Source organism: Heptranchias perlo, chromosome 10, assembly GCF_035084215.1.
Source record: "Heptranchias perlo isolate sHepPer1 chromosome 10, sHepPer1.hap1, whole genome shotgun sequence".
Taxonomy (NCBI): domain Eukaryota; kingdom Metazoa; phylum Chordata; class Chondrichthyes; order Hexanchiformes; family Hexanchidae; genus Heptranchias; species Heptranchias perlo.
The window spans coordinates 32,885,628-32,899,413 of NC_090334.1; the positions used below are offsets into that span (position 1 = coordinate 32,885,628).

General features: G+C 44.2%; 1 protein-coding gene across 1 annotated transcript in view; it reads left to right on the forward strand.

Annotated features, from left to right (window-relative positions):
• Positions 1-2,211: 2,211 nt before the first annotated feature.
• Positions 2,212-13,786, forward strand: part of akap6 (A kinase (PRKA) anchor protein 6) — a 353,243-nt gene continuing 341,668 nt past the window's right edge. The window contains exon 1 of the mRNA XM_067992171.1: positions 2,212-2,307. Coding sequence (XP_067848272.1) covers positions 2,212-2,307 — 96 coding nt within the window. The remainder of the gene's footprint in view (positions 2,308-13,786) is intronic.

Here is a 13,786-nt window from a genome sequence, read left to right on the forward strand (position 1 = left end):
GCAGATGAAATTTAATACAAACAAGTAGAGGAAGGAAAAACAGGTGAAGCATGTACTCCACGAATGGTGTTAAAGTGGTTAAGGATGATCTAGGAATCTTAGTAAACTAGACACTTAACATGGTCAACCAATACAGGCAGCAATCAGCTAAGCCGATAAAATGTTGAGATTTATAGCCAGAACAGTAGATTACAGGTCAGGAAGTCATGATCAAACTGTAGTGTTTTGGTACAGTGTCGCATTCTGGTCACAGGCACAAGGAAGATATTCATTAATTGGAGATAGTGCAGAGAAGAGCTACAAGGCTGATCCCTAGTTAGAGGTCTGAGTTTTGAGGAAAGACTGGAGAAAGTTGGGTTTTTCAGACTCGAACGGCTACGTCAAAGAGATGATCTTATAGAAGTATATAAGATAGTTAATGGTATGAAAATAAAAAATGCAGACAACTACTTCAAAATAAACTGCATGAATAGGGCAAGGGAACTCAGGTTCAGGCTAATAAAGGGCAGATTTAAGACTGATATCATGAAATTCTTTACACAAAGAGTGATCAATACATGGAATGGTCTCCCAGAAAGACAACCCTGGAATAATTTAAGAAGCAATGGGGTAGCTGTAGGGTATCTCTGGATGGATGAACTAAGATGAGTCAAACGGCCTCCCTTATCCATAATTATCTTGTGTTGAATTTATCTTGTCATTGTATATATTGCATAAGAGACTGAAAATCACTGACCTATTTAGCTCTGCATGCATAAATAAACATAATTAGTTGCAAAATCAACATGTTTACAAGGTATTTGGGTATTTACCTGAAAAATATTTTTGCTGGATCTTGGATTTGCAAATTGCACTACTGTCCGAAACTATTATAGCTGCTGCTGCATGTAGTCAGGCTAATTTAAACAAAGGACAGTCAGTTTATTCAGGAAAGAAATCAGACAGCACAGAGATCAGTGACACAGTTTGTATTAAATAAACAGGGGCTGATTTTAACTGCCTTTGCTGGGTGGGAATGGGGCGGTAGCACTATGAAAATTGCAGTGTTGTACTGACCACCCCATTTCCACTCCCAATCAGCACTTCACTGAGGCGGCCCAGATGTCCACTGAAGCAGATGGGAGTCTCATTGATGTATTTAAATCAGGGTCCTATGACTTCATTAGAACCCTAATGCCATTTTCACTTGAAAAAGTGGAAGCAGCACGCTAATACTGGTTGGAACAGGGACAAAACTGCATTTGAAAGCATTATTTAAAGGAGCACTTACCGGCAAGTACTCAGGTCATTGGAATCTGTTTGCAATTCACCTGGCTGGTTTTTGTCAGAAGCTTCTGCCTTGCAAATTGCTGAATTTCTGCTTTATTCTGCTTCAAAGTCTTCAACAAGCTCAGGGACAGACAGCACAGTGCTCAATATGGAAGTTAACCTGCCCAGTCTAGTCTGTTTGGAGGAAGAGGAGAAGCAGCAGCAGGTCAGGGACCTCAGAAAGCTGCAATTGGGGCTCTGAGGGGTCCACAAAGGAAGGTGTCCTTACTCGTTGGTTTCCTTACCCTGCCCATAGGGTCCATCAGACCAGAGTCAACTACCTTCAGTTTTCCAAGGACCAATGCATTAAGAGGCTGTGCTTCCTCAGAGAGGCTGTCACGTATAGCAAGGGCTGAAACTCACTCTCCCAGCTGGCGATGCTTCACCTGTGCCAGTGAAAGTAACTATGGCCCTCAATTTTTTTTCTCCTCAGGCTCTTTCCAGGCTGCAGCATAGGACATCAGTCATATTAGCCAGTTTGCAGTCCAGGCCTGCATCAAGCAAATCACTGACACCTTCTTTGCCAAGGCCAACCAATTTATAACGTTCCGCATGCATGCCAGCAGCCACCAAGAAAGGATTGTAGAATTTGTTACCATAGCAGGATTCCCTTAAGTTCAGACTGTGATTGACTGCACCCATGGAGCCATCAGGGCTTCTCCTAACGGGACAGTAACCTTCGTGAACAGTTAAGGCTTCCACTCTCTTAATCGTCAGCTGGTGAATGATCAGCAGCGTATCATGCAGGTCTGTGCTTACTTTCCTGGCAGCTGTCATGATGCCTACATATTGCTGCAGTCCTCCAACCTCCCCCCACCCCCCCACTCTTTGACTGAAAGTCTGGTTGCTCAGGATCAAGGGCTTTCCCCTTTACACCTGGCCCATAACACCTCTATAAAACCTATGTTCATTGGCTGGAAGGAGATACAAACTGAACCATGTGACCACGAGAGCCATCATCGAGAAAACCATTGGCATCCTCAAACAATATCTGGACAGGTCTGTGGGCTTTCTGCAGCCCACAGAAAGTGTCCCGAATTGTGGTTGATGGCTGCATTCTGCACAAGTTTGCTATGCAACGGGGACAGCAAATGGGGCTTGCACAGTAAGGAGACTTGCTGCCATCTGACGAGGAAGACCCTGACGACAGCAAGATGGAGCAGCAGCGGGAGGGCAACTGCACCAGCCTGCAGCCAGAGCTCTTCGGCAACAGTTGATAATGCAGGGCTGAAGCATTGGTTAAATAGTCCTCCACACCATCTTTACCAGTCCTTCCACTCAGCAATAAAGTGCTTCCAACCTCTGACCATCATTGCTATACATGACACCTGACATTGCAGGCCCAGCTGCCACTACACAACCACGCTGCAGACAAAGTCGCAATGTCTAACAGATTGATATTTTAATGGCTAACACGTCTGCCATCAAACAATATTTTCACCCATGTGTTGCCCCATACAGCTTTTGTTAAGTTATTTTTGGCTCCTCTTCTATTCCAACAAAGTGCTCCCCATGTGGTTTCAGCATGGGCGCTGGAAGGCTGATACTCAGATGAGGGCTCCTGAGATGCTCGTGGTCGGCGACCTCTAGGAGCCCGAGACCTGAGAGGGTTCGGCTGCAGGCTACAGCATCCTGTCTGCTGCCGGGGCATTCTTTTTTTATTATTCGTTCATGGTATGTGGGCGTTGCTGGCAAGGCTGGCATTTATTGCCCATCCCTAATTGCCCTTGAGAAGGTGGTGGTGAGCCGCCTTCTTGAACCGCTGCAGTCCATGTGGTGAAGGTTCTCCCACAGTGCTGTTAGGAAGGGAGTTCCAGGATTTTGACCCAGCAACGATGAAGGAACGGAGATATATTTCCAAGTCGGGATGATGTGTGACTTGGAGGGGAACGTGCAGGTGGTGGTGTTCCCATATACCTGCTGCCCTTGTCCTTCTATGTGGTAGAGGTCGCGGGTTTGGGAGGTGCTGTCAAAGAAGCCTTGGCGAGTTGCTGCAGTGCATCCTGTGGATGGTACACACTGCAGCCACTGTGCGCCGGTGGTGAAGGGAGTGAATGTTTAGGGTGGTGGATGGGGTGCCAATCAAGCGGGCTACTTTGTCCTGGATGGTGTCGAGCTTCTTGAGGGTTGTTGGAGCTGCACTCATCCAGGCAAGTGGAGAGTATTCCATCACACTCCTGACTTGTGCCTTGTAGATGGTGGAAAGGCTTTGGGGAGTCAGGAGGTGAGTCACTCGCCGCAGAATACCCAGTCTCTGACCTGCTCTTGTAGCCACAGTATTTATATGGCTTGTCCAGTTAAGTTTCTGGTCAATAGTGACCCCCAGGATGTTGATGGTGGGGGATTCGGCGATGGTAATGCCGTTAAATGTCAAGGGGAGGTGGTTAGACTCTCTCTTGTTGGAGGTGGTCATTGCCTGGCACTTGTCTGGCGCGAATGTTACTTGCCACTTATGAGCCCAAGATGGATGTTGTCCAGGTCTTGCTGCATGCGGGCTCGGACTGCTTCATTATCTGAGGGGTTATGAATGGAACTGAACACTGTGCAATCATCAGCGAACATTCCCATTTCTGACCTTATGATGGAGGGAAGGTCATTGATGAAGCATCTGAAGATGGTTGGGCCTAGGACACTGCGTTGAGGAACTCCTGCAGCAGTGTCCTGGGCTGAGATGATTGGCCTCCAACAACCACCAACATCTTCCTTTGTGCTAGGTATGACTCCAGCCACTGGAGAGTTTTCCCCCTGATTCCCATTGACTTCAATATTACTAGGGCTTCTTGGTGTCACACTCGGTCAAATGCTGCCTTGATGTCAAGAGCAGTCACTGTCACCTCACCTCTGGAATTCAGCTCTTTTGTCCATGTTTGGATCAAGGCTGTAATGAGGTCTGGAGCCGAGTGGTCCTGGCGGAACCCAAACTGAGCATCGGTGAGCAGGTTACTGGTGAGTAAGTGCCACTTGATAGCACTGTCGACGACATCTTCCATCACTTTGCTGATGATTGAGAGTAGACTGATGGGGCGGTAATTGGCCGGATTGGATTTGTCCTGCTTTTTGTGGACAGGACATACCTGGGCAATTTTCCACATTGTCGGGTAGATGCCACTGTTGTAGCTCTACTGGAACAGCTTGGCTTGAGGCGCAGCTAGTTCTGGAGCACAAGTCTTCAGCACTACAGCCGGGATGTTGTCGGGGCCCGTAGCCTTTGCTGTATCCAGTGCGCTCAGCCATTTCTTGATATCACGTGGAGTGAATCGAATTGGCTGAAGACTGGCTTCTGTGATGGTGGGGATATCGGGAGGAGGCCGAGATGGATCATCCACTCGGCACTTCTGGCTGAAGCATGTTTTAAATGCTACTCTGATCGAGATTTCAACATGGACAGCCCAATGATTAAGTACTGGCTTCACCACTCGAAATGTGATCGGAAAAATAATCGAACATTTGATACCACAAATTTAATGGCCTGAATGGAAAACCAAAAATATTAAAAGGCTGAAGGTGGAAAGTTTTGATTATATTGGAACACTGACTCAGCAGCTTTTACAGGTTTGAGTAATGACTTGGACAATAACAGAAAGGAAATAGCAACATAGAAACATTGGGCTGTTCATGTTGAAATCTCGATCAGAGTAGCATTTAAAACAAGCAACCGTATAAAATAACCTTGCTGGTGGTAATGTGCCCTGTTTTATAGTTCTGTTTCATGAACGGGACAGATCTAGAAGATACTGTGGGGTAGATCTTCACATCAGACGGTTTTCAGGTGGGCAGTGGGCTGAGTGAAGCGATCGGGCTGTCTGACCAATGTCATTCACCGAGGCCCAAACCATTTAATGGTCGGGCCTCATTTAAATTTCATTGGTGATCTGCCCAAGCATTTCCAGCGGTGAAGGGCAGCTCGTCCAACTGACACAAGGCATCAGCACTCTGCCGTCTGCCATGGAATGTGTGGTCACCTCTATGGACTCTGCAGCTGGACCCTCAGCACAGGTGTCTGTGTCACCAGCTGTTGGAGGTTTGATCAAAGCTCAAACTGGTCCCGTTCAGGCTCTGGGCTCCACTGCCTTCGAAAAAAGCTCAGAGTACTCGTGGATAGGGCTTCAACTGTGTCATAGATCTGTGTCCAAGAAATGACTTGGACAATAACAGAAAGGAAATAGAAACATAGAAATATAGAAAATAGGAGCAGGAGTAGGCTATTCGGCCCTTTGAGCCTGCTCCGCCATTCAGTATGATCATGGCTGATCCTCTATCTCAATACCATATTCCCGCTCTCTCCCCATATCCCTTGATGCCTTTTGTGTGTAGAAATCTATCCAGCTCCATCTTAAATATATTCAGTAACTTGGCCTCCACAGCCTTCTGAGAATTCCACAGGTTCATCACCCTCTGAGTGAAGAAATTTCTCCTCATCTCAGTCCTAAATGTCCTACCCCGTATCCTGAGACTGTGACCCCTCGTTCTGGCCCCCCCAGCCAGGGGAAACATCCTCCCTGCATCCAGTCTGTCTAGCCCTGTCAGAATTTTATAGGTTTCAATGAGATCCCCTCTCATTCTTATAAACTCGAGTGAATACAGGCCTAGTCGACCCAATCTCTCCTCATACGACAGTCCTGCCATCCCAGGTGAACCTTTGTTGCACACTCTCTATGGCAAGTATATCCTTTCTTAGGTAAGGAGACCAAAACTGCACACAATACTCCAGGTGTGGTCTCACCACGGCCCTGTATAACTGCAGTAAGACATCCTTGCTCCTGTACTCAAATCCTTTTGCAATGAAGGCCAACGTACTGTTTGCCTTCCTAACTGCTTGCTGCACCTGCAGCTTTGCTTTCAGTGACTGGTGTACAAGGATACCCAGGTCCCTTTGTACATCAACGTTCCCCAATCTATCACCATTTAATTAATACTCTGCCTTTCTGTTTTTCCTTCCGAAGTGGATAACTTCACATTTATCCACATTATACTGCATCTGCCATGTATTTGCCTACTCACTCAACTTGTCTAAATCGCCTTGAAGCCTCTTTGCATCCTCCTCACAACTCACGATCTCACCGAGTTTTGTGTCGTCAGCAAACTTGGAAATATTACATTTGGTTCCCTCATCCAAATCATTGATATATATTGTGAATAGCTGGGGCCCAAGCACTGATCCCTGCGGTACCCCACTAGTCACTGCCTGCCACCACGAAAAAGACCCATTTATTCCTACTCTGTTTCCTGTCTGTTAACCAATTTTCAATCCACGCCAGTATATTACCGCCAATCCCATGTGCTTTAATTTTGCACACTAACCTCTTACATGGGACTCTATCAATGGCCTTCTGAAAATCCAAATAATTCACATCCACTGGTTCTCCCTTATCTATTCTATCAGTTACATCCTCAAAAAATTCCCCAGCAGGTTTGTCAAACATCATTTCCCTTTCATAAATCCATGTTGACTGTGTCTAATCCCTTTGATATTTTCTAAATGTCCTGTTATCACATTCTTTATAACAGGGAAAATGATAGAGTCTACTACTGATGTTAGGCTAATGTAGTTCCCTGTTTTCTCTCTCCCTCCTTTTTTAAATAGTGGGGTTACATTTGCCACCCTCCAATCTGCAGGAACTGTTCCATAATCTATTGAATTTTGGAAGATGACAACTAATGCATCCACTATTTCCATGGCTACCTCTTTTAGTACTCTGGGATGCAGATTATCAGGCCCTGGGGATTTATTGGCTTTCAGTCCCATTAATTTCTCCAGCACTTTTTTTACGAATACTAATTTCCTTTAATTCCTCCTTCTCACTAGTCCCTTGGTTCCCTAGCATTTCTGGGAAGTTTTTTGTGTCGTCTTCCGTGAAGACAGAACCAAAGTATTTGTTTAATTGCTCTGCCATTTCCCTGTTCCCCATTATAAATTCTCCTGTTTCTGACTGTAAGGGACCTACATTTGTCTTCACTAATCTTTTTCTTTTTACATACTTGTAAAAGCCTTTCCAGTCCACTTTTATGTTCCTTCCAAGTTTACTCTCATACTCTATTTTTCCCCTCTTAATCAATCTCTTGGTCCTTTTTGCTGAATTCTAAACTGCTCCCAATCCTCAGGCTTGCTACATTTTCTGGCAACTTTATATGATTCCTCTTTGGATCTAATACTATCCTTAATTTCTTTTGTTAGCCATGGTTGGGCCACTTTTCCTTTTGTGTTTTTGCACCAGAAAGGAATGTATAATTGTTGCAATTCATGCATCCATTCCTTTCAATGTTAGCCATTGCCTATTCACCATCATGCCTTTTAATGAAGCTTCCCAATCTATCATAGCCAACTGACTCCTCATACCTTAGTAGTTTCCTTTGTTTAGATTTAGGACCCTAGTTTCAGATTGGACTACTTCACTTTCCATCTTAATGAAGAATTCTATCATGTTATGGTCACTCTTCCCTAAAGGACCCCACACAACAAGATTATTAATTAACCCCTTCTTATTGCACAATACCCAATCTAGGATGTTCCATGGTTGGCTTCTCAACGTACTGGTCTAAAAAACCATCTCGTACACACTCCAAGAATTCATCCTCCACAGTATTATTGCTAACTTGATTTGGCCAGTCTATATGTAGATTAATGTCACCCATGATTACTGTAGTACCCTTGTATGAATCTCTAATTTCCCGTTTGATCCCATCCCCTACATTACCACTACTGTTTGGAGGCCTATAGACAACTCCCACCAGTGATTTCTGTCCCTTGGTGCTTCTGAACTCCACCCAGACTGATTCTACATCTTGATTTTTTGAGCCAATATCCTTTCTCACTATTGCTCTGATTTCATCCTTTACTAACAACGCCACCCCACCTCCTTTTCCTTTTTGCCTGTCCTTCCTAAATATCGAATACCCTTGGATATTCAGCTCCCAGCCTTGGTCACCCTGCAGCCGTGTCTCTGTAATGCTATTATATCATATCCGTTTACATCTATTTGCGCTTTTAATTCGTCTACGTTATTACGAATGCTTCGTGCATTCAGATACAGTGCCTTTAGATTTGTCTTTTTAACATTTTTAGACACCGTAACATTTTTTTGTACTATGGCCCTATTTTTCTTATTACCATTTTTTCTTACCTGGACCCTATTTGTTGTCTTTTGTTTGTACGCTCTGTCCCTTCCTGACACAATCTGGTTATCCTTACCCCATTCACTTTCCTGCACTGCTTCTTTGTCTTTTCTCTTTAGCCTTCTAGATTTCTCTCCACCTGGACCCTCCCCCCCATTTAGTTTAAAGCCCTATCTACCTCTCTCGTTATTCGATTCGCTAGAACTCTGGTCCCAGCATGGTTCAGGTGTAGTCCGACCTATCGGAACAGCTCTCTCTTTCCCCAGTATTGGTGCCAGTGCCCCACGAATCGAAACCCACTTCTCCCACACCAATCTTTGAGCCACGCATTCATCTCCTTGATCCTAATGACCCGATGCCAATTTGCTCATGGTTCAGGTAATAATCCAGAGATTATTACCTTTGTGGTTCTGCTTTTTAATTTAGTCCCTAGCTGCTCAAACTCTCTCAGCAGAACCTTTTTCTTAGTCCTACCTATGTTGTTGGTACCTACCTGGACCACGACAACTGGATCCTCCCTCTCCCACTCCAAGTTCTTCTCCAGCCCGGAGGAGATGTCCTTAACCCTGGCACCGAGTAGGTAACATAGCCTTCGGGACTCATGCTCCTGGCCGCAGAGAATCGTGTCTATCCCCCTAACTATACTGTCGCCTACTACAACCACCTTCCTTTTTACTCCCCCCACTTGAATGGCTTCATGTACCACGGTGCAGTGGTCAGTTTGCTTGTCCTCCTAGCAGTCCCTGCACTTGTCCACAAGGGTTGCAAGCACCTCAAATCTATTGGACAAGCGCAGGGACTGAGGCTCCTGCAATACTACCTCCTGGATCCCCGTAACTGCCTCACTCGCAGTCACACCGTCCTGTCCCTGACCACATGTCAATTCTAAAGTATTTAATCTAAGGGGTGTGGCTGCCTCCCGGAGCAAGAGGCCCAGGTAGCTTTCTCCCTCCCTGATGTCTCGCAGTGTCCGCAGCTCGGACTCCAGCTCCCCAACTCGGAACCGAAGTTCCCTGAGCTGCAGACACTGCAGATGTAGTCGCCCTGGACAAAAATAGCTGCTGTTTATGGAATAAAGTAAACTTATAATAGCTGGAAAAGCCAGTGTCATTTTACTGTAATTGAGAGATGGGCATTGGACTATTTTGTTAAACTGCTTTTTTATTTTTTACCACTATATAACATAAGCTATGATCACACATGTTTATATGTTACATTAATTCGTGCACATTGGTAGTGTTGAAAGCTCTGAGTGTTACAAGGTTTTTTAAAAGTATATTTCTCAACAGCTCCCATGATTGAACCTTGTCCACTATCATCCTAAAGTTGACATCTCCCCTTGTAATCTCATTAACAATTCGCAAGAAATCTGCTTATTGGAAGAGACATAGACTTGTGACTCATAATCAAACACATACATTTTTTTCTCGATTCCATCTTCTGGGAACCCTTGCTGGTCCTGGTGTTGAAAGATGATGTACAGAATGCCACCAGTACTTCTTTGTGACATGGTCCCAGACTTTAGAGTGAACAAAATATCATTTGAGACAGAATAATGAAAATATCCTTTTGAATATCACATTTTGACAAAATTAAATGCAAAATATGAAAAAAGTATAGTTTATTTCAACACATGCAAACCATTTCCTGTAACAAAAAACAGCTGCCACTGAAGCAGGCTCGACTTTGTTTATTTGTTGACAAATACAGTGGATGCCCCTCATCTTCATCAGTCCGAGAATAATGATTATTTACATGGGAGCAGCTGTTCCCACTTTTACATCAGCACAGTAAATTTCAACAAAAGTACCTAGGGCACCTTGGTTTTAACCCTTGAATGGCCACACTAAGTGCACACTATTTTAAAAAGGCCGCGAACAAACTATGCTTTTGAGACATTAAATTTCTTGTATAACGGATCTAATTCCATCACATTTCATTATTTGTACCATCTATGTTTTCTGTGGAGCTTTTGAATACCACACAATTCTCAGCAGTATCAGAACTTTACTCCTCAGAACTACGTGATAGAATCAGTGCATTGTCCCTTGCTACACCTGTGCCATCGAAAACAATGTATTGTATTAGATCCACACTTACATTTGGGTTTATGTTTCAATGAATAAAAATATGCAATATAGAGAATTTAGAGTGCTATTAATATATCAGGAAACCCCTAAATACTAAAAATTGGGAATGATAGAAAGATTACCTGGTGCATGAGGTCATTTTCTTTCCTCAAATCAATGGCATTTTCCACACACCAATAGTTCGGGCTGTGCTTCAGTACCATCCAGTGCCCTCCTTTGGGTGGGGGAAGAGATCATGTGGCAAAAAGTTCCTCAATGCCTTTGTGATGTTGGTATTAATCACATGACCCTACTTTTGTACCTTTTATAAAAGGCAAATCATGCTGCTGGATATTTCTGTTTGTTTTCCCCCGGTGCTCTGGAAAAAGGTATGAAAATAAGGTGTTCAAACCTACTATTTGCAAGGAACACAAAGTACCTGATAAGGTGGGAGGCAAACTGTTGAGCATGCCTTCAATTTGAACACACCACTGGCGACTAAACAAGGCATCACAATGATAAGAAAGTTAATTATGGATGAACGAGGTCATTCAGCACATCTAGCTCTTCCTTCCATAAAAAAACATATGGAGACCATCACAGCATCCAAATGCCTTTTGAATGATTGTTGTGTTTTAATGATTCAGGATGAGGAGGAGGGGAAAGCAGAGGATCTAGCCACCAGGACTGATCTACCCAAGTCAGACATGCCAACCATCTGTATTTCTGCAGACAATATTTCCAGGGCAGTGTCCCCATGTCCATGTTCACGGGCATGTTTTTGGGTTTTTAACCTGGATATTTTCTCAGGTTTAGTGTCACTTACTCTCTTATCCTGAATGTATCCTTTTGCTGCCCAATAGCTAAGCAAACAATAGCAAGACCCAGGGATCGGAACAGAGTACATCGGCCACCGTACAAATTTCCGCTCCACAAAATTTGGACTGGATATATGCTCTTACCAAACCACTTAGGCTGTAAATCAACAAGTGACTTTATTTACCCAGTCAGACAAATGAACCATAAATGGTATGATACCTTGAAATATGCATTCCTCCATAAATAATAATTAAAAAAAGATACCATTTGTTTTCACTTTATGCTTATACTTTAAACAGAAGTCTACTTACTGTAAACTCACTCTAGCCTAACTCTCAGGAGGCCTATCATTTGGTTGTGTCCAGGTGGGTTGCGATCACTCCCACAGCTATCTTGAAACGAAAGCAGCTTACGACAGCATCTCTCATAAAAATATTAGAAAAATATCCATTTATCAATATTCATTGAAGTCAACCTCTGACAATGGCAGAGCTGATTATGATTGCAAACAACAGTCTTGGATTGAATATCCAATTATCACATTGGACGGCCACCCTGTGGGCCATAAGAAAAAATGTGCACCTTGTAGAAAATCAAACTATCTGCGTTAAGCTGATGATCCTTGCATGCTGTTTCAAGCAATACAGAAAATAAGTTAAAAAAATCGAACACAGACAAAAATGCAATTTGCCAAATCCACGTTTGAAAATCAGTGTGGATCCCATGTCCTCCCCTTCTCAGTGGCAGTTATCTTGCCTTTAAGTCAGAAGGTTGTGGGTTCAAACCCCATTGCAGGATTTGAGCACATAATTTAGGCTAATATGTCAGTGCAGTACTGAGGAAGTGATGCATTGTCAGAGGTGCTGCCTTTTGGATGATGCTTAAACCAAGGCCCTGACTGCCCTGATATAAAAGATAGAATGACACTTTTTCAAAGCAGCACAGGGAGTTCGCCCACTGTCCTGATCATCATTTCTTACTCAAATAAATGTAACAGATTGACTGGTCATTCAGCTCTTTGCTGTTTGTTGGGTCCTGCTGTGTGCAAATTGGCTGCCACATTTGCCTACAAAACATCAGTGACTAAACTGAGGATATGAAAGGTGCTACATAAGTGCAAGTTCATACTTCTTTATTTCCTCTTCCTGCTGTTTTAAACAATTGTATATCTCTGCACACTGTCAGCAGGAATTAGTGCTGTAGTGCACTCATCTGGGCACTAGAGGGGGAACTGGGGGGTTTTGTGGTTGAGCAGCAACCATCATGCAACCTGTTAACAAGGACTGTTCCTGCAAATACATTTTTTTAGAGAATAACACTAACATTTCGATGAAGAGGTGGTTCATAAATATTTATGAGCGGTTCATGAATAATTTTGGGTAGTTGAGAATGGGTTTGTGTGGTATGAATATGACTAATGAATTCCTGTACATTATGTAGGCTTTGTTTAGTTGTAGGTGGGTGTATGTCTGGAATGAGTCAATAACCACAGATGTGGAGATGCCGGTGATGGACTGGGGTGGACAAATGTAAGGAATCTTACAACACCAGGTTATAGTCCAACAATTTTATTTTGAAATCACAAGTTTTCGGAGATTATCTCCTTCGTCAGGTGAGTGAGTGAAAGGTTTTCAAATCACATATCCTATATTAGGCTGGGACACCATCACACCAATCAAAGGTGTCGTTGGTGTTCAGACAGGTTAGCCACGGAAAACAGTAGGTCCCAGTATACTGAATACACAATGTGTCAAATTAAACAGACAGAGAGAAAGAGACCCGAAAGGCAGAGAGAGAGAGAGAGAGAATATTAAAAACAGATAACTTTTTTTTCTCCCCTTGCTGGTGGGGTTACGTGTAGCGTGACATGAACCCAAGATCCCGGTTGAGGCCGTCCTCATGGGTGCGGAACTTGGCTATCAATTTCTGCTCGACGATTTTGCGTTGTCGTGTGTCTCGAAGGCCGCCTTGGAGAACGCTTACCCGAAGATCGGTGGCTGAATGTCCTTGACTGCTAAAGTGTTCCCCGACTGGGAGGGAACCCTCCTGTCTGGCGATTGTTGCGCGGTGTCCGTTCATCCGTTGTCGCAGTATCTGCATGGTCTCGCCAATGTACCATGCTCCGGGGCATCCTTTCCTGCAACGTATGAGGTGGACAATGTTGGCCGAGTCACAGGAGTATGAACCATGTACCTGGTGGGTGGTGTCCTCTCGTGTGATGGTGGTATCAGTTGTCTACCTCATACGTTGCAGGAAAGGATGCCCCGGAGCATGGTACATTGGCGAGACCATGCAGACACTGCGACAACGGATGAACGGACACCGCGCAACAATCGCCAGACAGGAGGGTTCCCTCCCAATCGGGGAACACTTTAGCAGTCAAGGACATTCAGTCACCGATCTTCGGGTAAGCGTTCTCCAAGGCGGCCTTCGAGACACACGACAACGCAAAATCGTCGAGCAGAAATTGATAGCCA